Below are 25,781 nucleotides of genomic sequence, written 5' to 3'. Positions count from 1 at the left end.
TCAATGTATGGGCGTCTCTATCATTGAATCAGGCAACAAGCTTATAGAAGGTGAATTGAACGATTGCATTCACGGGCATACCATGTATCCCCAATAGCAACTTATTGAATGACTCCGCCATGTTGCTGCACTGAAACTCGTACCTCCATCCACCGGCGTCGTGAGCTCTCATCCATTTCTCCAAATCCCTCATCAAACCTATGAGCCATTGACTACCTTCTGCATTTGATGCGGTTCTGACTTGCTCTAACTTTTTTTGAAAGTACTTGTCCTCAAGCTATCGAGCAGCCTCCTGGAACAGATCAAAGTTACCCTTCACACCACCCTTCTGGAGTAGATTCTCGGTAAGGTGTCGAGTACACCAACGATGGTGCAAAGGTGCATACCCCTCTATCTGCTCTCACATGACATTAAGTATGCCCTGGTGCCTATCAGATATGACGCCAACCTTCCTGCCAGGCCTAACCATGTGTATCCGGACTAGCCTCAAGAACTATCCCCAACTATCATTGTTCTCCTACTCAACCAAAGCAAATGTCAAAGGAACCGCCTTGTTGTTCGCGTCATAGGATATGGCTATAAGAAGTGTGTCCTGATATTTGCCAATCAAGAACGTACCATCAATGGAGAAGACGTGACGACAGTGCCTAAAGGCCTCGACACACTGAGGGAAGCACCAGAAAGCACGGAAGAATATCTGGCTCCCATCCTTCCATGCATTTGGTTTTGGGATGTACTCATAATGCATGCCTGGATTCACCGCTTTGATTGCATTGAAAAGTACTGGCAACTGCTCGTATCCATCTTCCCAGTCCCCATATATCATCTTCCACGCTCGCTGCTTAGCCCTCCAAGCTTTACCATAAGTTATCATATAACCTCCATACAACGCCTCAACGGTCCTGATAATTGTCCTCACCTTCATGTTGGGTTCTCCCTATAATATTCCCATCAACCGCTTGGCAATGAGGGTAGATGTCAACTACCAATGCCTTAGTGTTAGCTCATGGTTAGCACAATTGTGTGGCCCAAAAACTTTTGTGATCTTCCACTTTCCGGTGACCGTTTGCTTTCTTGCACAAACCCTCCATGGGCAGCGTTTCTTATCACACACAACTGTGTAATGACACTCCGCATATGAATGCAAGACCTTGTAAGGTCTCTTTCATATCACTGCAACCACCTCTTCAATGCAGGGAGGTCATTGAACACCCTCCCATTCTCAATTACCATGTTAGGGCTAGCCTCAGGAGCTTCTAGGAGCTCATCATCACGTCTTTCTGCACATGCCTGATCGGAATGAGTAAGATCGCTGAACTCGTGAACTCTTGGATCACGGCGGCCAAGATATGCCTCAGCATCTCAACATCACTCTTTGTCAGCTCTGCAATAGGGCGATCATCATTAGAATCAAGAGCCTTTGCCATCTCATATGGCTCCGAATCATGCATAATTTCAACACTATTGGAGCCACAGAATCCATCTCCAAAGTGCACTTGCGCAACAACAGGGGGCACATTCACATTCTCTGGAATATCTCCTGCAACATAAGTAGAGAAATGAGGAAAGAATAAAAGAAATGGATGTAAGGAAGGGGGTAAGCTCCCAATAAGCATGCGGTTAAGACACTTACTCGGATGATTCTGTGTTAAAGGGATCTCATGAGGCGGATCTGCCACAACAACATGAGTCTGACAAGCATCTCCAACTACCGCATTGGGGTAGATTGAGCATCGGGAACCATAGGTGCAACCTCCACATCCATATCAGGTTCCAGGATAGGAAGGTCGATGTGTGCCTGCTGACCCATTGGTGGGGAAAACCCATGAGGGATGAGATCAACTAACACCCGACGCACAACCACGTCCAAACATTGCAGCTGGTTCTTCATAGCTGATCTCACATAGTTCTCCCACTGATCTGCACACCATCAACTGCAATGCCATCATCTCCGAGGCAATGCAGCTCCTCCCGAGCCCTTGCAACCATCTCACTAAATGAAGGCTTATCATTGAATAGCACAGGGATGCTTTGCATGTCAACAAACTCAACATATCCATAACGATTGTATTCAACGGTGCCTCCATGATATATGGTCACAAGATTGTCCATCTAGTTTAAACACATAACGAAACACATGTACTTTAGTCCAAATTAGACGATAGATAGTACCTAACAAGTACTTTCTAACTACAAACTAAGTAAATAAGATAATAACTACATACAAAGATACAGTGTACTAACTAAATAGCTAGGTCCTATTTAGTTAACTAAATATATAACTACCTATCTAAGTAGCTATCTAACTATGTCTATGTACCTATGTATCTATGTTTCTATCTATCTACATATATATCTCATTAGATCACTAACTAAATCAACTACCTGAGTCATCACATTAACTAGTAAATAACAAATGCCAAAACTACTACACTACAATCAAAGCTAACTAAGTACGCACATTGTAAATTCACAATTTTTACCTGTCTGACGACGGAGTCGTGGACGTCGACAGAGTCGCAGCGGACGCCGGGCGTGGGTCAGGCCAACAAGCCAGGCCGACGGTGGCACGGCCGGCCGCTGCAGGTGCTGGGGCCGGTGGGGGCACGGCCGACAACGGCCGTGACGGGTGGCGGGCGCGGGATGCCCGGCGCTCCGCGCGGCGAGGCTGGCTCGGTGGGTGCGGGTGGCACGACGAGCGCGCCCTAGGCCGGCGGTGGCGGGCAGCATGGTCACGATCATGGCACCGGCATGGCGGGGCACGGCCAAGGTGGGCGCGGCGGTACGTCGGGCGAGGCGAGGGCGCAACGCGGGCGCAGGGACCGACGAGGGGACCGGGACGCGGCCACGGCCACGGTGGCGGCGCGGCGCGGGCGTCCGGGTGCGGGGCAGGCGCGAGCGCGGCGGTGCTGCGCGGCCTCAGGGGGTGGCGCGGGTGTCCGGGCGCAGGCGCGATGGTCCTGTGCGGCCTCGGGGCGTGGCACGACCGCGGTGGCGGCGAGGCGCGGGCGTCCGTGCGCTGGGCGGGCGCGGGCGGTCCTACGTGGCCTCGGGGCATGGCGCGGGCGCGGCAGTGCTGTGCGGCCTCGGGGGGTGGCGCGGGCGTCCGAGCGCGGGCGGCCGGGCGCGGCGAGGCACGTGCGCGGGCGAGGGCGGCCGGTGAAGGGAGAGGGCGCGGGCGGGGGCGGCGGTGCTCTGCTCGGGCGAGGGAGATGCGAGAGAGAGGGAGAGGAAGAGAGAAAGGATGGGGCCCATACGTAAGATAGGCTCGGCGCCAGTCACCCTGGTGCCAAGCTCGGCGCCGAGCTTGGTGCCAGGGTGATTGGCGCCGAGCTTCCTGCCATGTCATGCCATGTTGGCTTCGAGCCTAAGAGCTCGGTGCCAGGGACACTGGCGCTGAGACGTGTTATCTCGGCGCCAGCAGCGATGGCACCGAGCTAAGGGTCTAGATTCTAAAATCTTTCCTGTAGGGGCATATTTGTGAAAAAATATAAAAAGGGCAAAAAATAAAAAAAATTCGGCACCAACTTTGTCCCAGGGAAAAGACTACAACAACGAAAATTATCGAGATGCTTAATAGATGTGAAAGCACAAATTGTGATGAGGAAAGGCTTGCTGCAAACCAGGTATGATAACTTACCGAGACACCATCAATTTGCTTAAACATCTGTTCAGGAGAATATGTGGTACAATAAATACATGTTTGCTATTGTTTTGTTCTCAGAGAATAATACTCCTAAAGAGCAAACAAATATTTGTTTTATATATTTAAAATAATTAAAAGGTGTTGTGCTGCAAGCACCAATCAAAAAACATGTGGTGTTGTCCTTGAAAAGAGGACTTCCAAAACCCTTGTCATGGGCGGTTGTGCTGTTTGCATCCTATTCTTCTGGTACATGAATAGTGTCTGTGGACAATAATCTCTGCACAGTGTGTGTGCATGCTCACCCCAAATGGCCAAGTCCATGCATTATGTTTCAATGACACGCATTTCCTAACAAAAACTTGAGTTAACTAAATGGTAAGGCACTAAACAGATTAAACTATTTTTAAAAGGGCAGCCTTAAAAATTGCAGTTGACTTTTCATTTGTAGGAAAAGTGAATTTTTTTAATTCCTATAGCATTTCATCTAAACAATACCCATACGATTTGTGAGCACTGACCACCTTTTGGAATTGAGGATGAGGGCATATACTAAATATGGACAATACTTTCGTTTGATGTGGATTGCATAACCAAATTATAGGAGAGTACATCCACCAATAACTCAGTTATCCTTTGTTAAGTCCAAGGCAAGTCAAGTTTTGTATTTCAAGTGAATATGAGCTTCAATTTAAGTAACAGTAGTACACTGTGTACTCATTTTAGAACAATTTGTGCCACATCTCATATTTTCCCTATGTTTCCAAGCCTCTGTTTTATCCATTCCTTTTCATATTCATATATTTTTCCCTTCATGTTAAAGCGTGATAGGTCACACAACTGCACAAAACGTGACCCTCTCTGTTGGCAATCTCTTGGAATAAGTTGGGACATCACAAAAGAATTCTTCCAAATGATGCAGCACACTAAGCTTCAATATCAAAACCCCTTCTTTATGGAGACTTTCATCATTGCCGCTTGGCAAATTTAGAAGCAAAGAAATAATTTATTTTCGATAGAGGTCGCTCGTCCTTTAGTTCTTGGAAAAGCTCCTTCTGTGAAGAAGCTAGCCTGCAGGCCAATAGATTCAGTGATGAAAAGTGCCCTGTCTTTCTTTCTTGTATAGCTGCCCTAGATTAGTCCTGCAGCCCACCTCGGGATGGCTTCTCTGTTGTCCTTCTGCTGTTCCTTTGAAGCCCCTTTGTACAGTGTTGTCCTTGTTTCCTTTTGTTTAACAAAAAAAACTTACAGTGTGGGTCTCCCCTGCTGTATTTTCCATTCAAAAAAAAACTTGTGTTGTATTTTAGCTATAGCAACTTATCTTGTATTTCTAGTGCGGATTTTATGAATGGATATGTAGCAACTTTATGTTGTAAAGGGTGTGGGTGCCATGAACCCTAATTAGTATGGATGCTGCAACCGTAAACAATATGCATGATTATATGGGACACATGTATGCATGCGTTTGAGAAGCAGAGGGGCGCGAGCGAGGACTCCCCACGTGCAGTCTCGGACGGCGCAGGCCCCGCATAGGCGGGCACGGGATGCAGGTGCGCGGGGGAGACAGAGTGCAGGTGCGGACGTCCGGATGTCCAAGCGCTAACACTGCCGATTATTATTTGGTAATAAGTGCACTCCATTGGCACGTGGGAGTTGTATCCACATAAGCGGCGGCCCTCGTGCAAGATAAGTTGCTACATCTCTGGCACGCCGCTTATGTGAGGGAGGGTCTTTGCTCCTCCTTGCTTCCAAAAGAGCTCTTGGAAAATCCCTCACTTTGGTAATAAGCGGCGTGCCAGAGATGTGGCCGACGGGCGACGGCTCCACCAGGACGACCGAAGGTGAGGGATTTTCCAAGAGCTCTTTTGGAAGCAAGGAGGAGCAAAGACCAGGGATGAAAGACCCCCACTAAAAACTAAATGATAACTAGAACAATATCCTCAGGGCCGTCTCAATAATTTTGAGGGCCCTCGTGCAAGCAAGGCACAAAGGGCCCGGCAATCTAATGTTTTAATATGACGATTCAAATACTGAAATACATAGTACTACTAATAAGAGATAACTTGCAACATATATTTAGTTCAATAAAAAATGACATTACATCAAATCGAAGAAGCTAAAAGAGCTGTAAGATAACTATTATGGTTACCTCAAATGTAGTGTTTTAGTGCTTTTTAAAAAACCGCCTTCGGGCATTTCTTGATGCAAAATCTTCAATAACAATATCGAGATCAATTTTATCCAAAATATCCTTCTCAATGCTGCACATAGCCAAGCCATTTAATCTTTCTTGTAGCATAGTTGATCTCAAACAATTTTTCAATAGCTTCAATTTAGAGAAGCTTCTTTCGGCTGATGCTACTGTCACAGGAACAGTTAAGAGAATCCGATATGCAATAGAGACATTTGGATAGCAATCTAAATCTTTAACAAAGTGAAGAATCTCAAGTGCTGACATTAATTTATCTGGCAAAGTAACTTGTAGCACTTTCAATTCAGAGAAAAAATCATCTAACTCGACATCAGACTTGTTGTCATGAGAAAATTTGTTTACAAAAGTGGTGCAACACTTTTGTAGATCAGTAGCATCCAAGGACTTCAGATTTTCCGAGTTGAACAAGAAACCAAATATTTCTTCAAATTTCTTTAGCTGATCAAATCGACTAGTCAATGAAACAATTGCATGATCAACAATAACTAGGAAGTACTCTTCTTTGAAGGAATCTATAGCTGAACGTTGTAATTCTTCGGTTTCATCATTTTGTTCATCAAAATGCTTCTTTCTTTTACCTTGACGTTTTGTAGGAAATGTTGGCTCTACATCCATACTAGATGCAATGGATTTTGCAGTCTCAATGCTAGCACTGAAGCCTGTATCTCTGTAGTCCTGGAAATATGTTATGACCCCATCAATCTGTTTAAGAGTACCATCCAAGGACACAATCGGAGACTGCAACTTTTTGCTCACCATGTTGATAGTAGATAAAATATCATCCCAAATAACCATACCAACTAAAAATTCAAAATTCTCAAGTGCTGTTACCAATGATTGAGCATCACTCACTGCTTTTGGGTCATCGGAAGATGTTCTTTCCACCTCCTGCAGAGCTGATCTTATTTGAGGGGCTTGATACCTGATAGGTTGCACACTCTTTATTCGACTCTCCCAACGAGTATCAGACAAGGGCTTGACAGTGAACCTCTCAACATTATCAGTCAAAATTTTCCACCTTTTAGTAGAACGTGAAAACAATGCATATATCCGTTGTATGACACCAAAAAACGAAATAGCTTTTCTGCAAGATTTTGCCATATCACAAAGAGTAAGGTTCAGACTATGACATGCACATGGCATATACAATGCTCTTGGATTAATTTCAAGCACACGTGTCTGCACACCTTGATGTTTTCCCTTCATATTGGAACCATTGTCATACCCTTGACCTCTCACATCATCAATGTTCAAATCAAGAGTCTGCAATGCATCCAACAATACATTAAAAAGCCCAATCCTGATGTGTCATCAACCTTTAAGAACTCTAGAAAAAATTCCTCTACTCTTGGAATGGCACTTGACATATTAACACAACGCACAATTAGTGTCATTTGTTCTTCATGGCTCACATCTGGGGTACAATCCAAGATAACAGAGAAATACTTGGCATCTTTTATAATCTTTAAGATATGTGTTTTCACAGCATCAGCAAGAATAGCAATTAACTCATTCTGAATACTAGGGCCAAGATAATGATGACAAATCTCACTATTATGAATGCGCCTAATATGTTCTTGCATCACAGGATCAAATTCAGCAATCATTTCTACCGTGGCCAGGAAATTACCATTATTTGGTTGATAAAGTTTTGCATTTGATCCTCGAAAGGCTAGATTTTGTTTAGCAAGAAACTTCACAACAGAAACTATTCTTACCAGCACTTGTCTCCAACGCTCCTTCTCTTTTGCAATTTCCCGCTGCATTTCATCATCAATTGTTTGATTTTTGCTTAATCTAATCCGAAGATCATTCCATGTATTCATGTTTGTCAAATGCTCCACACTGTTCTCATGCTGTTTTAGTTTCACACTCAAGTGCCTCCAATCCCTCACTCCTTCAGATGCAAAATTAGACTTGTTCTGATTTGATTTGAACAACTTGCAGCAAAAACAATAGACCTTGTCCACATGTTTAGAGTAAACCAGCCACTTCCTGTCAACAACTTCACCATTAGTTAACTTTCTAGAGTAATAAGCATATGAAAAATGCCTATTACTAGGATCACTAGGGAATTCTAAATCCATTTCTCTCATAGGCCCTTTCTCAATTAAGATATCCCTTTTGCTATTATCAATATTTTCCCATGTTCTAGGATCAAAGATAGTCGACAGTGAATCTTCTTGTTCATCCATGTTTACATTTTCTGTATCATCCGAAGGCTGCAAATTTTCTTGTAAATTTTCCTCCTCAGTAGCACCTTCATTGGAATCTTGTGCAATTATTGGTTGATCATGTTCCTGCCTCTGATCTTGAATGACTCCGGCATTTCTTGAACTTGAAAAAAACTTATGTATAGCACCCTTTTGCGATTCTTTCGATTGCTCTTCTAGTTTTCTTTTTTTCCTTTTCTCATAACCAGACAAATGTTTTTTTGGCGGCATCTATCATTTACAAAAAATATATTTCAATTAGAATTTAGAAATTAGATCCCTACGACTGATAACTGAACTAGAACTGCAAATTGGAAAATGCAATCACTTACTGCTAGGTGTTGGCCACAGAGTCACGGAGTCACGGCCGGAGTGCCTAGTGCCGAACTGACGAACTGAATTGAAAAAAAAAGTGATCAGGGACAGGGAGGCTAGAGGATGGAGATGGAGGCCAGACGCCCATACCCGAACGTGCTGATCCTGATCGTATATTAGTATGCTATTATAGTATTATCGTATACCTGCTGACGTAGTGACGTGAAGCCGTGAAGGACTGCAGCAGCAGCACAGCAGTACAGCACGGCCCTGGTGACGAGCGGACGAGGTCACCGTGCCCGCCGGCCGCCGCCCTCAATCCGCCGTGATTCCCGCGAAGAACGCCGTCGCCGTCAACGCAAAGGAAGTCGCGACTCTGATCGCAAATCGGAAGGGTCGCTCGCGAATAGGAAGGGTCGCCGTCATACGAAGCGATCGAGCGCACCAGCAAATGGACTCAGAAAGCCTGTATACCTGTAGTATAGAGGGGTATACTCATGGGCCCCCAACGCCATGGCCCCCGGCCGTCGCACCCCCTGCACGTACCTTTAAGACGGGCCTGATAAGATTTTATACGTGATCAAGAGCACCGTTGCGACGAGATGACCAGAGGGCCTTAAAATCCTAAGACCGGCAACTGGAGAGAGCAGGCATCTCGTTCAGTTAGCAACCGTGTCTCGAGTCTCGACAAGAACACACCCGCATGACACATCTACGACGGTGACGACGATGATGTCGAAGTGGAGCTTCTTTGCGGTGACGACGCGGGGAAGAGGTACAAGTCGAGGAGCCCCGAGCTCCTCCTCGGTGGGGTACGGTGCAAGTGCAACCACACGTCCACATTCGGCTTGTTCGGGAGGCCGTATCGTATCGTGGATTATTTACTGCTGGCTGGTTTGGTGTGAGAGAAAAACACTGTTCCCGGCTAGAAATTTACGATCGTTTACGAGCAAGCGAACAGGCTGATTGATATGTCAAACGATTCTGAAAACGACATCAGCAGCCGGAGCCAGAGGTGGATATGTTGGATTCAACAGTGAGGTGTTTTGAGTTTTATTATGGCAGTATGCATCTGTAAAAAAAAATTAAGGCAGCATTGGAGTAGCACTATAACGGTATGTTTTTTTTTGGCTTTCTTGCTTCCTTTCGCGATCTTAATTGGAGTCACCTTAATTTTGCCACCCTCACAAGAATAATTATAATATTGTTTTTATATTACAGGCACGGTAGTATATCATTAGCGACAAAAGCGCAAAATACATATTACACACATGAAGACTGAAGAGATGAAACAGGGTGTATGTGTATACAAGTTTTGTTTATGATGATGCAAACACACGAATTTGGCATCGCGCCGTAGCTCGTTGCATGCAACACAGAAATTAATGCTGCTGCCGCTGAGCAGCCGCGCGGCCACGTATCCAAAGGCGCTAGTCTGCTAATTCGGCTAGACGACTGCTAGAAGACGCTCGCCACCACTGCCTCCACAACCTGAGCAGCGCGACGTGCCGCCACGGGGAAGCGTTGGACAGAGAATGCGAGCAGAAGCAGTCCAACTCCTCCTGCCCACAGCAGGAAGAAGCCCGCGAGCGCGAGGATGATGCCGCCGCTGGCCTCGGGGATGGCGGGGTCGGCGACGGCATGGAAGATGTCAACGACCTATTCCTCCGCATACTATAGATAGATAAGGATCAGCTGGTTAGTTTGTTGTATAGGGTCATGGTCACGTTTGTGACTGATTCTTCAGCTGATCCGAGTTTCACGAGTGCTCTGGCACTTGTATATGTACTCATACATTGTCATAGAATACGATTGAGCATTCTCTCCCATTCTTGTCTCTTACATGGTATCAGTCTACCCCTGATCCAACACCACTTTCGTTGCTCCAACTCTCACTGCTCCTGCCATGGCGAGTCCGTCAGGTTCCTCCTCGTCCAACCCGTTCGCCGGCCCAGCAGACCCTGCTCCTCCAGCTGCCTCAACGCTTGTGCTGCTCAACATCCGCAACCACGTTCCCGTCGTCCTCTCTTCCGACGACGGCAACTTCCGGCAGTGGCGCGATTTCTTCGAACTCACGTTCCATAAATTCGGCCTCGTCAACCACATTGTCGACGAAATATGGTCGGCAGTCTACCTAGGGGTATGTCCAAGGTAGTAGATTGTCGGCAGACAGATGCGCAAGCCACAAACAAGACGGTGACGCAAGACAGACACGAGGTTTTATCCAGGTTCGGCCGCCAAGAAGGCGTAATACCTACGTCCTGCGTCTGATTTGTATTGCTATATGTCAATGAGAGATGTTTTTTAGAGGGGTCCCCTGCCCGCCTTATATAGTCCGGAGGGCAGGGTTACAGATCTGGAAACTAATCCTAGCCAGTTACAATTGCCATATGTGGCCGGATAAGGATTCCTATTCTAACCGACCAGGATCTTGATTGATCGCCAAATCCGCCTTGACTCCTTGCGCAGGACTCCGATCAGGTTGGCCGGGCCGCACGTCGTCTTTTGGTGGACCGAACCCACCGATCCGGGCCGGCCCAAGCTTAGCCGTAAGGGTATAGAGGTTAATACCCCCACAGCTAGTCCCCGAGCACCATGTATTATGCTGCGACACGCCATTTTAACCTTCTCCGACAAGTAAGGCTTGAGTCCTCGACATCTCTGACCACCGTTGTCGCCGGAGAAGTAGGTTGTCCGAAGAATGTATGGTGCTCCTAAGAAAAAAGAAAAAGATTTCCGTCCTGGGAAGTGTGCCCACTTGTATTTCTGAACAGAAATGTAAGTGCGTCTTGAAGCGTAGCGTCCTTGATCATCAGAGGCGTAGGGGTCGAAAAACAAACACATTCACCGCAAGGTGAAGTGTGCCCACTTAGTCCCCGAGCCTGATAGTAGGTGACGTAGGCACGTGGTGCCAGGGTCTGAAAAGAATTCTCAGTTAAGTTGAGAACCCAATTGTCGTACAAGCAATACGAGATGCACCGGCAGGTGCATCGTACCGATGTAGTCCCCGAGCTTGCTGGAAAATGAAGTATGAGCCTTGTAGCAAGGTCTAAATAAATGTCTCTCAACTGTATGTGAGTACAAATCATATGTAGCCGAGAAGAACGATCTCCGAGCAGTGGTCGGGACAGTCCCCGAGCACGATAGTAATCCTTACAATCAGTCAAAGCATAAGGGTCGAGTAAACAAACACATTCACCGCAAGGTGAAGTGTGCCCACTTAGTCCCCGAGCCTGGTAGTAGGTGACGCAGGCACATGGTGCCAGGGTCTAAAAAAGAATTTCCATTGAAGTTAAGAATCCAATCATCGTGCAGGCGATACGAGATGCACCGGCAGGTGCATCGTACCGATGTAGTCCTCGAGCTTGCTGGAAAGCAAAGTATGAGCCTTGTAGCAAGGTCTAAATAAATGTCTCTCAACTGTATGTGAGTACAAATCACATGTAGCCGAGGAAAGCGATCTCCGAGCAGTGGTCGGGACAGTCCCTGAGCACGGCAGTGGTTGGAGCAGTCCCCGAGCACGGCAGTGGTCTGGGCGGTCCCCGAGCACGGCAGTGGTCTGAGCAATCCCCGAGCACGGCAGTGGTCTGGTCCATCATTGAGCACAAGACATGCAACGAAAAAAACGAACGCCGCTTGTATTATTATTTGGTGTATTTATTTATCTCCTTACTCTATCAAGTCCAATCTGCCACGTCTGGTCAAAAAAGCAGACGGATATAACACATCACTCTGCCTTCTTACTCTTTCTGGCAAACAGTCGCTTGGCGCCTGTATGGAGGTGCGTCAGTGTGGGCCCTTTCACATTATCAACGAAGAGGCACGTACACTGGAAACGAAGAGGCGCGTTTATTGGCGTAGATCTTGAGGTTGTGAAAACAACCGTCTGTGGTGCGTGCGCACGTCTCCCAAGAATCTCGGGTGGACGAAACGACGGATCTCTTGGTTATTTATAATATAGAACTGGTAAGTTACTTTTTACCGATCCCCATTGTCATTCGCCGCCGCAACCTTCTTCTTCCTCTTGCCGAACCCTATTCCTCCGAAAATCACCAATCCCCCCTCCACCTCATCCACCCTCTTAGCAAGGGCAGATTAATGGCGAAGAGAGATGCCCAGAAGAAAGGCGGAGTCATGGCGAAGGAGTGGTGGAAGTCAAGGAGCAATGAGCAGACCATCGAAGACCTCATCGCCATGGGAGTGCTCCACAACAAGGCACTCGCGGGATGGCGTGCGCCGGAAGGAGAAAGCTTCCCCGATCCACAACCAGGTGAGATTATGGTTTTCGAGGATTTCTTCAAGCGGGGTTTTGGGGTTCCAGTGCACCCTTTCCTTCAGGGGCTCTGCTTGTATTATGAGATTGGGATTTGCAATCTGCATCCCAACTCGATTCTTCTTATCTCCACCTTCATCCATCTTTGCGAAGCTTATGGTGGCTTCCAGCCCCACTTCGACCTCTTTCGCCATCTGTTCTGTCTGCGGAAGAAAGGGAGCGGCGACTCGAAGATAGCCGGAGGCATATACCTCAATCTGTGTGACGGTATGAAGGCCCAGTACCTGCACTGCCCCTAGAACACCTCACTGGACGAATGGTACAAGAAGTGGTTCTACATCCGCGAAGAGCCGAACACGATCACCCTGTGCGACGTGGGGTTGATTCCGGAGAAGAATAACAGCTGGTCGGAGAAGCCCAAGCACTTGGAGCAGATCACAGAACTGCTCGGGATGATCCCGTGGGGGAAGCTGGATGGTCCAAGTGTGGTCGGGAACTTCATCAGCCAAAGGATCTAGCCCTGCCAGAAGAGGGTACATCCTGGCTTCGAGTACTAGGGGAGCGCAGATCCAACGAGGACCAAAAAAGAGGCGCTCGACAAGATAGAAGTCAAGGCCAGGATTGGGGAGCTATTCAACCTAGCCGATCCCAATTATGTCAGGTTAAACGACATCGAGCACGCCTTCAAGCTGGCCCGACCTCCCCCAAAGGTAAATGATGCTTCCTTGTACCTGTAGAATTATGTTGTAACAAGAAATTAACTGTTGTCTCCTTTATGTCTCCCAGAGTAATGGTCGTGACCGGGCAGCAGTGTTCGTGTCTCCGCCCCCTGGTGTGGATTGGCCGCAAGTTGCCGGCCCAGCTGCCCAGACCAGTGCCAGGACCGAGGACGTCCACTGGGCGGCACTCGAGGTTGGGGAGGAGGCAACAGCCAGGGCTGCTGGCAAGCAGCCGGTGGCCAACAAATGCCGTCAGGCCATCTTCCCTCTTTCAGACGATGAAACAGAGGATGCGGACATCTTCCGACTCGTCCCTCGAAAGAGGAGGAGGCAATTGGGGTCGACGGAGCAGGGTGCCTCCTCTATGCCAGCAGTGATCGCATCACCGACCACTGCAACGCAGAGGACAAGCGGGGGAAGTGTCGAGCACCAAACCCCGGCGCCAGTACCGGTGGTGGAAAAAGACCCGGTGGAACCTGCCGAGCACGTGGAGCAGGCGCGGTCGAAGAGACGCTCCTTCGCCATGTCATTCCGTGCTTCCAAGCTGTAAGTATTTGCAACTTTGATGTAAGCTTATAATTTGTGTTGAATACTATTGTCTTCTAAACTTTTCTCTAGTATATTAGGTCGGCGTCCACCGAAAATCCCGACCAGCTAGCCGGGTGTGGCACGGCTTCGCCAGTACTAGTGGAAAGAACTGCTCAGCAGCTGGCTATGGAGGAACCTGTAGAAGAAATTCCGTCGGAACTTCAGCAGACGAGCGGCCAGATGACAGTCCCCGAGCAGCTGGTCGAGAAGACAACCGAGCAAAGTACAAGTGCTCCGAGCACTAACCCTGCTGAGGCGGATACCTTGGCACCAAGGGAACCAGACCAAGCCGAGGAGCGGCAACCAGAGTTGGCACAGAGCACGCTTGCCGATGCTACGGCTCGTGGGAAAGCCATAGTAGTCGCAGAGACTACAGACTTCAGACCAGTGTCGCCCCCTGAACAAGAGGCCGAAGAGGACGAAGTCAAAGAGATCCTAGGCCGTCCCCAAGACAAACGACAACATGTATATGTGTCGCGCTGGTGGAACGACGAGTGGGTTATGCATGAAGAAATCCCAGAGGTCGAAGAGACCCTAAAAGTTGAATGAGCGGCAAAGCGTCTGGTGACAGAAGTCCAGGTATGTTTGGCTTGACCGCTTGACCCTGTTATGTAGTCGAACTGTCTGATTTAGCTTATTTATATGCAGGACTTGATGAAGACCGCAAAGTACCAAAAGAGGTGCTTCGACCAGATTGAGGGAATCACGGCGAACAATAGAGAACTAGCGGCTGAGGTAGAACGCTTGCGCCGCCAACTTGAAGCCACCGACCAGGAGAGGACAGAGCGAGAGGCACAGAACCAGAACCTGGTCGGCCAGCTCAATAACAAAGAGCGGGAAAAAACAAGTTGTCATTTTATCACAGCAAGTGTATGACACGTGTTGTTGCGTTGTTGGTAGTGACAGCTGTAATGCAGGCTTAGAAGCTGAGGTAACCCGCCTCCAAGAGGAGAATAGCCGTGTGACCACAGAGTGTGGTCGCCTGAAGGAGGACAACGAGAAACTGGCGCGCAACCAGTCTCAACTCCAGGACCACACCACCAAAATGAAGGAGGAACTAAAAAGTAAGTATTCTAGACCACCTTTCTCATTCTGTTGCCCGCCTTATCTTGTCGTGCCATTACATTTGATGTCTTGTACGGCGTGCAGTTTTAAAAGTCAATGCCAAGAGGCATCTAGAAGCCGTGATCAAAGAGCGTGACGGCTGGAAAGCACGATGCCTCGAGGCCACCGAGGATCGGGACACATGGAAGAACCGGTGCCAGGAAGTGGCAACTGGCATTTTGCCCGTCCTCGACCTTATCGACCCAGCGCTCACAGAGGAAGAGCTAAGGACGCCCCAGCTCGGACTGGTTGAGAGATGCAGACAAGCATGGGGATGGTTCCAAGAGTTCGTGAAGGAGGCGGGTGAGTACACAGGTGCCCATGTGCTAAGCATGGTGCGCGCCCACTACCCCCTGATCGATCTCAAGCGCCTGGAGGCTGGATACCCAAAGGAGGTAGACCCAGATAAGGCGGAGGAGCTTTGGGTGGCCCAGCTGGACCTGTCATCAAAGATAATTGGCGACATTAACCTGTGTGGAGGTGGGACAGCACCTGTACAGGGGACGCCATCGACAAGTCAGCTGGAAACGCCATCAGTTGCAAGCCAACCGATGAAGCCCGCGGTCTCGACCAGCTAGGCATCGGCGGGGCCATCCCCTTCAGCTCGACTAGCACAAGAGTCCCCGAGACTCGAGTAGGATATCGGAAGCAGCGAGCAGTAGGTGCCACACGCCCTGACCAGCCAATGTAATAGGCTTAGAGCTGTAGAAGGAGGACATAGTTGTGTTATTATAAACTTGGACCTCTTCAGGCAAGCTTGTAATAACGTAACTGTATATCATTATAAGCTTGTTTGCTTTGTATAAAACGTATTTAAGCTTGAAACTTATGTTGGTGTAACTAAGTGAGAACATGATAACATTCTGTTTAGTTGTACCATTTTGCTCGACACATCATCCCAAAAAGTTTGTGCGGCCCTAGTTTGCCATGTGGTTGGAGTGTGAGGTGCGTGACCTGTGCACACGCAGACGCGGACAAGTCAAACCAAGGGGGACCTACCGATCACCCATAACATAGAGAGCGGATCCCATGCACGTGTTGGGAGGAACCGGAGACAGGTCCTGCTCCGAAAACCGTAGAAGGAGTGGTGGTCGGCCTTTACTGGCTAAGTTAGAATAACCATAAAAGTCAAAGTGACACATTAGAGTTGTCGGAGAAATCATAATAGCTTTATTGAAGTAAATCAAAAGTACAAGAGGGGTACATATCTCAGTAGTTAAGCATAGAAACGTCTAAGCTTATCGATGTGCCACGAGTTTGGTACGTCCGTACCATCTAGGTGAGCTAACCTATAAGACGTTGGTCATGTGACCTCCTTGATCATGAAGGGCCCCTCCCATGGGGTTGCGAGTTTATGGACACCAGCCTGGTTTGTCTTCCACTTCAGGACTAGGTCCCCGACCACAAAGAACCGCTCTTTAACGTTCTTGTTGTAGTACCTGCGCAAAACAGCAAGGTATTTGGCCGTACGTACACACAAATCGAGCCGCTTCTCTTCTATGCTATTCACTTCTAGCTCCCGTACTTCATTGGCCTTGCCTTCATCGAAGTTCTCTACCCGTGCTGATCTGAAAGCTATATCTGCAGGGAGGACTGCCTCAGCGCCGTAAACCATAAAGTATGGCGAGACGCCGGTGTTACGACTGGGCTGAGTTCTGAGTCCCCAGACCATGGCTGGTAACTCTTTGAGCCATCTTCCGGGAGCTTTGTCATTTTCTCTATACATCCTCTTCTTCAATGCGTCCAAGATCATGCTATTTGCCCGCTCGACTTGTCCATTAGCTCTAGGGTGCACCACCGAGACGTATTTTACTACTATGCTCCTTTCATTGCAGAAGTCCCAAAAAGCGTTCCCGGTGAACTGAGTACCCAGATCGGTGATGATGCTGTTGGGTATGCCGAAACGATGGATGACCTAGTCGAGGAACGTGATAGCCTTTTCTGAGGATGCCTGTACCAAAGGCATGTATTCTATCCACTTAGAAAATTTGTCAATCAGCACAAAGACGCATGTAAATTTCCCTGGAGCCGGTTTGAAGGGCCCGATCATATCCAGTCCCCAGCATGCGAAGGGCCAGGAGGCTGGTATTGTCTGGATCTCATGTGCTGGTACGTGGATTCTCTTGGCGAAGAACTGACAACCCTCACAGTGGTGGACTAGCTTCTCTGCGTCGGCTACTGCTGACGGCCAATAGAACCCTGCTCGGAAAGCCTTGTCGACCAGCGTTCTTGAGGCCGCGTGGTTGTCGCAGGAGCCAGAGTGGATTTGGTCTAGGAGATGCTCGCCATCCTCCTGGGTTATACACTTCATCAAGATTTCCTCCTTTGCGTTCTTGCGCCATAGCTTGCCATCGACGAGCAGGTACTGCTTACTGCGACGCATCAGGCGCTCGTTCTCTGTCCGATCAGTGTAACCGCTACCATCTGTTAGGTACTTGATGAAAGGTATTCTCCAGTCGGGCTCATGAGTGGTCGGAGGGGGCTTGGCGGTGCTTGACGTCGGAACCGTAGCCACCAATTGCTGGTCTGGAGACTTGTCTGCCGTGGAATCTTCCTCTTCGATGGAAGGCGTGAGCAGGTCTTGGACGAATATGCCATGTGGGATTTTTGCTCGGGATGATCCTAACTTTGATAGTGCATCCGCTGCTTGATTCTTGTCCCGGACCACATGTATGTACTCGATGCCATAGAACCTGCCTTCCAGCTTTCTAATCAATTTGCAGTATGCATCCATCTTTTCCCTGGTTGTGTCCCAGTCATTGTTGAGTTGGTTGATGACCAGAGCAGAGTCTCCATAGACGTAGAGACGTTTAACGCCAAGCTCAACCGCAATGCGCAAACCATGTAGGCATGCTTCGTACTCGGCGGCATTATTAGATGCTGGGAAATAAATCCTGAGGACGTACTGGAGCTGCTCCTTGGATGGTGACATGAAAAGGACTCCTGCTCCCACACCGTCAATGTTGAGAGAGCCGTCGAAGTACATCGTCCAATACTCGTTGGATCCGGGAGAGGCAGGCGTGCTTAAGTCTGTCCACTCGACGATGAAATCGACGAGTGCCTAAGACTTGATTGTAGTGCGGCTTGCAAACTCCAAGGAAAAGGGGCATAGCTCCATTGCCCATTTGACGATGCGCCCGTTCGCATCCTTGTTGCTAATGATATCTCGCAGAGGGTACTCAGTCATGACCACCACACGATATCCGTCGAAGTAGTGTTTCAACTTTCGGGATGTTATCAGTATGGCGTAGATCAACTTCTGAATCTGTGGGTACCTGGTCTTGGACTCATTGAGTACCTCACTAATGAAATAGATTGGTCGCTGTACCTTGTAGACGTGGCCGGGCTCGTCTCGCTCGACCACCATGGCCGTGGAGACCACTCGATTAGTAGCCGCAATGTATAGCAGGAGTATTTCGTCTTCTCTTGGAGCAGTGAGGACCGGAGGTGACGTAAGGTATTGTTTCAGCTGTGTGAAGGCAACGTCTGCTTCCTCCGACCACTCAAACTTTTCGGATGCTTTGAGTAGTTTAAAGAACGGTAATCCCTTTTCGCCTAATCTTGATATGAAATGGCTGAGGGCGGCCATGCATCCGGTAAGCTTCTGAACATCCTTCACCTTTTTGGGTAGCTTCATGTCCAAGAAAGCTTTGACTTTTTCTGGGTTAGGGCGTATGCCGTCGTGACTGACAACATTGCCGAGTAGTATGCCAGAAGGAACACCAAAGATGCACTTCTTTGGGTTTAACTTCCACTGGAATGTATTAAGGGCTGCAAAGGTGCGTTCCAGGTTGTCAACAAGGGTATGAGCTTCCTTGGTTTTGACAACTATATCATCAACATAAGCCACGACGAGGTCATCTTTTATCTCGTCTTTGAGGCAAGCTTGTATAGCGTGTTGGTAGGTGGCCCCGGCATTTTTGAGCCCGAACGACATGGTCGTGTAGCAGTAGGTGCCGAAGGGCGTGATAAAAGATGTCTTGATCTGGTCATCCTTTTTTAGAGCGATCTGGTGATAACCAGAGTAGCAATCGAGAAAGGAAAGGAGCTCGCAACCGGTGGTTGAATCTATGACCTCGTCTATGCGAGGTAAGCCGAAGGGGTCCTTAGGGCAGTGTTTGTTGAGATCAGTGTAATCAACGCACATTCTCCATTCGTTATTCTTTTTGCGTACAAGAACCGGGTTGGCTAACCACTCCGGATGATACACTTCTTTGATAAATCCGGCTGCCAAAAGCCGTGTAACTTCTACCCTAATCGCCTCCTTTTTGTCGTGAGCAAACCGTCGTAGCTTCTGCTTGATAGGTTTGGCCTTGCCGTTGACATTCAAGGAGTGCTCGATCAAGTTCCGAGGTACACCGGGCATGTTAGCAGGTTTCCATGCGAACACATCCACGTTGCTCCTTAAGAACCTAACGAGCGTGTCTTCCTATTTGGGATCCAGGTTGGCCCCGATAAGGTCCGTTTTGCTGGGATCACCGTCGACCAGCTGGATCACCTTGTGCTCCTTGGACTTGATGTTCTTGCATGGAGCCTCGAGCTCCGGGATCTCCTGGTGGTCGGTCGAGGTCTTCTTGGCGTCGAGCACGGTCTCGGCCATGCGAATAGAGAGGTCGTGAGCCTCTGCTATTTTGAAACTCTCATCTTCGCAGGTATAAGCTACGTACACATTGCCTCGGAGGGTTAGAACTCCTTTCTCGGTAGGCATCTTGAGCACCAGATACCTGTAATGAGGTATGGCCATGAACTTGGTGAGCGACGGTCGACCAAGAATAGCATGGTAGGTGCCGTCGAAGTCGGCGACCACGAAGTTGACGTAGTCGGTGCGGAAGTGGTCCGGGGTCCCAAACTACACAGGTAGCGTGATCTACCCGAGAGGTGTAGAGCTCTGTCCGGGGAGAACACCCCAGAACTGTGCCTCGTACGGCTTGAGGTCCGCCTGAGCTATCTTCAGGGCGGGCAGACTGTTCTTGAACAGTATATCGATGGAGCTGCCGCCATCGATCAGTACTCTGTCGAACTGAACCTTGTTGATACAAGGATTGAGGACTAGGGGAAAACGCCCTGGCTCAGGTATTGCGGCCCATTGGTCCTTTCTGCTAAAGGAGATTTCGCGGTGAGACCACGGAGGGAGCCGCGGATCGGTGAGGAGATTGTCGGTGTTGGCCAAGCAGCCTACGTTCTCATTTGGTCTCGATGGACACTTTGCCTCCGATGATGGTGTGCACGCGATTGGTTGGCTTGACGTACTTGTGACGAGGGTCTGCATCGTCGTCGTCGTTATCCTCGTTGCGCTGTTCCCCTGTGTCATTGGGCTTATCGGACGTATCCGGAGCCTGTTGACACGTGTAGATAGACTTGAGGACGCGGCAATTCTCCATGGTATGGTTTGACTTAGGATGGAGCTGGCAAGGCCCTTTCAATGCTTTGGCATAGTTGTCTTCATAGTTATGACGTCCGCCACCCTTTTTAACGGTGTTGACCTCGCCGTCGTCTTCCCGGGCACGCTTGCTCCTGTAATCGTCACGGCGGTTACGCCGCTGATTACGTTGGTCGCGGTGGTCGCGGGAGTCGTTGCGCTGGTTGCAGCGGTCAAAATTGTCGTTCCGACCATGGTTGCCGCGGTAGTCGTCGCGGTGTGGGGGGTGGTCGGAGCGTGGAACCCTTGCTGCTTCTTCAATAATTATCTTCTTAGCGTCGTCGGTGTCCGCATATTTCTTAGCGGTGGCCAGGAGCGCTATGACCGATTCAGGTCTCTTGCGGAGGAGCTTGTCCCTTAAGGCGTCGTGGAAGCGGAGGCCAGTGATGAAAGTCTCGATTGCCTCGTTGTCGGAGATTGATGGGACCTTGATGCGCATCTCCGAGAAACACCGGACATACTCGCGTAGTGGCTCATCTTTTCGATCTCGAATCCATTGCAGATCGTATTTGTTGCCTGGTTGTTCACAAGTAGCAATGAAGTTGTCAATGAAGGCTTGCTTGAGCACCTGCCAAGAGTCGAAGTAGTTCGCCGGCAAGCTGACCAGCCATTGGTGACCCGCATGGCCAACAGCGACTGGGAAATAGTTAGACATGACGTGCTCGTCAGCCATGGCTGATCTGCACGCAGTCTCGTAGAGCATGACCCATAGTTCGGGGTTTTCCTTGTCGTTGTACTTCTGAAGTTTCTCGAGCTTGAAATTCTTGGGCCATATGACTTGGCGAAGGTGTGGAGTAAACTACTTCAAACCCGGCGGGCCGTGGGCAGTGTCATATTCCATACGGCGATAACTTTCGTGGGATGCTCGATCGTCGGCTGTCTGGTTAATGCGAGCGCGCAGATCGCGTCCACCGAGGTAATGGCGGAGATCATTATTGCCATCACGGCGATCTCGATTGCCATCTGGATTAGCCCTGCGACCGTGGTTATCGCGGCGATTGTCGCGGTTGTCCCGGCGGTTATCGTCCCGGACGTTGCGGCGGTTATCATCCCGACGGCGGTTGTCATCTTGGCCACCATCATGGCCACCATTTCCACCTTGACGGTTGTCTGATGGGTCGTTGTTGCGTGAGCCACGTTGGTTGAGTGGCTGTGAGTGACTTGGGTGCTGGCAGCTGTGGCTTGACTCGACTGAGACGGATGGAGCCCTAGCTTGGTTTACAATCTCCACGGTCTGGGCCATAGCAGCCGTCAGATAGGCTTGTATTTCATCGCGAACTGCTTGGGTTTCCGGGGTGTTGGGTAGCTGTTGCATTGTCGCCATGGCGACGGCTACGTTGGCACTTGGAGTCCTGAAGACCTGTTTGTCCCCCACCCTATCGAAAGCATCGTTGAGGTCACGTGGCTGGACCCTTATGCGTCGTGCCTCCTGGTCTGCTTCGGCTTCGATTTGTCGGCGATTAAACTGGTCAATATTGCGTGCTTCGCGTGCAGTCCTTTCTTGTTTTGTTTCGCCAACTGCTGGCGGTTCATCATTGCTGACAACATGGATCAAATCCCCTCGTCTTGGTGGAAAAGACGGGAATTGTGAGAACCCCGGGGCGTGGTCTAGGATATCCAGATCGTACTTGACGCCTTCATCTTCATGATGCTGAAGCTCAGTGTGGACAGATGCATTAGATGCGGTGCCAGACGAGGAGCTGGAGTCGCCCTCTTGGACTGTGTGGACGGATACTTCTTGATAATCTTCAATCCGGATCATGTTGACGAAGTTGCGTGGCTTCAGCCGAGGTCGGTGCATAAAACATAGATCCAAGCGGCATTGTAGGTTGTAGGCATAGCTAGAGGCAGCGTTTCGTAGGCCGTAGGGCTGGACCTGGTGGTTCTCCATCAAGGCTTCGTACTCGGAGAGCCGGAGACCCATCGCGAAGGCTGGCCGGCGACGAGCAGAGCGCCCTTCAGGAGTAGATGTGACCACGAGATCTGTACCAAGTCGTGCAGGACAACTGGTCCGAGCTGGTCGGGTAGATCTATTGTGGGGAGCGATTACCTGCTCATTAGGTTGACTTTGAATCGTACTTACCAGAGCTAGGGTTTCAGCGAGTTTGGTGCCGACCCGATCGATGGAGTCGAGCAGGTCGGTGTTGTCGATCTGCTTCCCTTTGTAGCAGGGAAGCGAATGACGAGTTGTCGGCATGGCTGAAGGTGATGCAGGCGTGGTCGGAGCCAGACGTACCGTGGTCGGAGCTAGATCCATCGTGGTCGGAGCCGTATCCGTCGTGGTCGGAGCCGTATCCATCGTGGTCGGAGCCGTAGCCGATGTAGGTGAAGCAGTGGTCGGCGTAGACTGAGTCCATGCCTCCTCCGGGGTCATGGCGATGAAGTCGTCGGAGCCGGTGGTCCAGGTGATCTAGCCAACGGTGAACGTGAGGCCGTTCGGCGTAGCCATGGAGCCGGAGATGATGACCATCTTGTTTGCTTGGAGAGCAGTTCGCACACCCCCTACCTGGCGCACCACTGTCGACGAAATATGGTCGGTAGTCTACCTAGGGGTATGCCCAAGGTAGTAGATTGTCGGTAGATAGATGAGCAAGCCACAAACAAGACGGTGACGCAAGACAGACACGAGGTTTTATCCAGGTTCGGCCGCCAAGAAGGCGTAATACCTACGTCCTGCGTCTGATTTGTATTGCTATATGTCAATGAGAGATGTTTTTTAGAGGGGTCCCCTGCCCGCCTTATATAGTCCGGGGGCAGGGTTACAGATCTGGAAACTAATCCTAGCCAGTTACAATTGCCATATGTGGCCGGATAAGGATTCCTATTCTAACCGACCAGGATCTTGATTGATCGCTAAATCCGCCTTGACTCCTTGCGCGGGACTCCGATCAGGTTGGCCGGGCCGCATGTCATCTTTTGGTGGACCAAACCCATCGATCCGGGCCAGCCCAAGCTTAGCCGTAAGGGTATAGGGGTTAATACCCCCACACACATCGACGGCACCGTCGACGCCGCTGCCATGATCGATGACCCGGAGTGGCTCCAGGTAGACTACTGCATTGTCTCCTGGCTCTACTCCACTGTCTCCAAGGAAATCTGGAACGACGTCAACCGGTCGCGCGCCACTGCCTACTCCGCGTGGACGGCGATCATGAGCCAGTTCCTCGACAACAGCCTGCAACGCGTCGTCTACGCTCAGCAGGAGTTCCACAGCCTGTTCTAGGGCGACATGAACATCAGCGAGTACTGCGGCCGCCTCATGCGCCTCGCCGACACCCTCTACGACTGCGGCGCCGCCGTCTCCGACCCGGCGCTCGTCATCAACACTCTGCGTGGCCTGAACAACAAGTTTAGTCAGGCCATTGCAGTCCTCTCCACCATGTCTCCCCCACCCACATTCCTCTACACCAAATCCTATTTGCTGCAGGAGGAACATCGCATGAGGCACTCCCAGCACATGGAGGCGCAGACGACGCTCATGGCGGCCGCCACCACTTCACCTACGACCAAGCCCGTCGCGCCGTCCCCGTCTCCACCATAGGCACCCACCACTGGTGCCAATGATCGTCGCAAGAAGCGCAAGGCGTCGGATGGCCGCAACCGCCAGAACACCTCCAGCGGCCAGAGCGCCTCCTCCGGTGCCCAGCCCACACCGCACGCAGGCGCGCCACCACCGCCGTGGAGTATGATCTACAACCCATGGCAGGGCGTTGTGCAGACGTGGCCCATGAACGCCTGGCGGCCCAGCGTTCTCGGCTCCCGGCCCGACGTCCACCCTCCACAAGCCATGGCCGTGCACTCCGCATCACCGCCGTATCAGGATCCCGCCTTCCATGCCACCACTCAGGGCCAACTGCTGGCCAGGCTCTACTCTGCCCTGAATGGCATGTCCATCAACACCAATAGTGGCGGCGGCAGTGACTGGTTCCTCGACATGGGTGCCACGGCTCACATGGCATCGAACTCCGGTATCCTCAGTTCTGTCCCCTCCACTCCTGTTCACCATCATATTATTGTTGGCAATGGCCAGTCTCTTCTCACACAATGCATTGGCCATGCCTCCATCCCTACTCCTTCCTCTTTTCCTTTGCAACTTCGCAATGTTTTAATTGCCCCTCAAATTGTCAAAAATCTGATTTTAGTGCGCGCTCTAACCCGTGATAATTCAGTATCTGCTGAATTTGATCCCTGGGGTTTTTCCATTAAGGATCTCCGTACCAAGATGGCGCTCCTCCAATGTGATTCCTCAGGAGATCTCTATCCCATCCAGGGTTCCTCGGCACCATTTGCAGCAACTCCGGCGTGCCCTGCAACAGCTCTCCTCGCCTCCACCGACAGCACGATCTGGCATGCGCGTCATGGTCACCCCGGTCATGATACGCTCCAGCGTCTGTCCCATTCCATTGGCTTTTCCTGCACCAAATCTAGCCATCACACTTGCCATGCGTGTCGCTTAGGTAAACATGTACGCCTGCCATTTAGTGCTTCCAATAATGTTTCTGCTTTTCCATTCCAACTTTTGCATTGTGATGTCTGGACATCCCCAATTTTAAGCAATTCTGGTTATCAATACTATCTTGTCATTTTGGATGATTACTCTCATTATGCCTGGATGTTCCCGTTGCGCCACAAATCTGATGTTCTCCCTACCCTGATTTCCTTTCATGCATTTGTGCGCACGCAGTTTCAGGTTCCCATCATGTGTCTCCAAACGGACAATGGCAAAGAGTTTGATAACTCGGTGTCTCGTGCATTCTTTGCCACGCACGGCATTGCTCTATGCCTAACATGTCCATACACATCACAGCAAAACGGGTGTGCTGAACGTGTTCTACGCACGCTGAATGATGGCCTGCGTACCCTTCTGTTTCAGGCCTCGGCACTGCTTACGTTCTGGCCTGATGCGCTCGCAGCGTCCACATACCTGCTTAATCGCCGACCATGTCGCCCTCGTGCACACGCCACGCCCTAGGAGCTCCTGTTCGGTGCACTGCCAGAGTACGCCCACCTCCGCATCTTTGGCTACCTTTGCTATCCCAACACCACTGCAACCGCGCCACATAAGCTCGCACCACGTTCTGCACGATGCATTTTCCTCAGATACCCACTCGATCAACATGGCTACAAATGCTACAATCCAGTGACCAAGCGGGTTATAATCTCTCGTCACGTCTATTTCAACGAGACATGTTTTCCCTTTGCGCAGGATGCCACACCATCGACGACGACAGCTCACCAATGCCAGCCATGCATCGACGACGTGATCTAGATCCCCACTGGAACGCGAACGTCGCG

The 25,781-nt window shown here is 50.0% G+C and overlaps 2 protein-coding genes and 1 pseudogene across 2 annotated transcripts; 1 reads left to right on the top strand and 2 right to left on the bottom strand.

Annotated features, from left to right (window-relative positions):
- Positions 1-5,807: 5,807 nt before the first annotated feature.
- Positions 5,808-6,614, bottom strand: LOC136524440 (uncharacterized). The gene has a single exon (XM_066517816.1). The coding sequence runs from the start codon at positions 6,612-6,614 to the stop codon at positions 5,808-5,810; it is 807 nt and encodes a 268-aa protein (XP_066373913.1).
- LOC136523052 (uncharacterized) lies at positions 6,203-8,845 on the bottom strand. The gene is made up of 4 exons (XM_066516833.1): positions 8,401-8,845; positions 7,574-8,299; positions 7,043-7,118; positions 6,203-6,939 (listed from the first exon to the last, which is right to left on the bottom strand). Exons 2-4 carry the CDS (start codon positions 8,297-8,299, stop codon positions 6,860-6,862), a joined length of 882 nt encoding a protein of 293 aa, XP_066372930.1. The 5' UTR covers positions 8,401-8,845; the 3' UTR covers positions 6,203-6,859.
- Positions 8,846-10,289: 1,444 nt separating this feature from the next.
- On the top strand, positions 10,290-24,943 carry LOC136524439 (uncharacterized; annotated as a pseudogene).
- The last annotated feature ends 838 nt before the right edge of the window (positions 24,944-25,781 follow it).

The sequence above is a fragment of the Miscanthus floridulus genome, chromosome 18 (genome assembly GCF_019320115.1).
Source record: "Miscanthus floridulus cultivar M001 chromosome 18, ASM1932011v1, whole genome shotgun sequence".
NCBI classification, from domain to species: domain Eukaryota; kingdom Viridiplantae; phylum Streptophyta; class Magnoliopsida; order Poales; family Poaceae; genus Miscanthus; species Miscanthus floridulus.
This window is presented reverse-complemented; position numbering and strand designations above follow the sequence as displayed.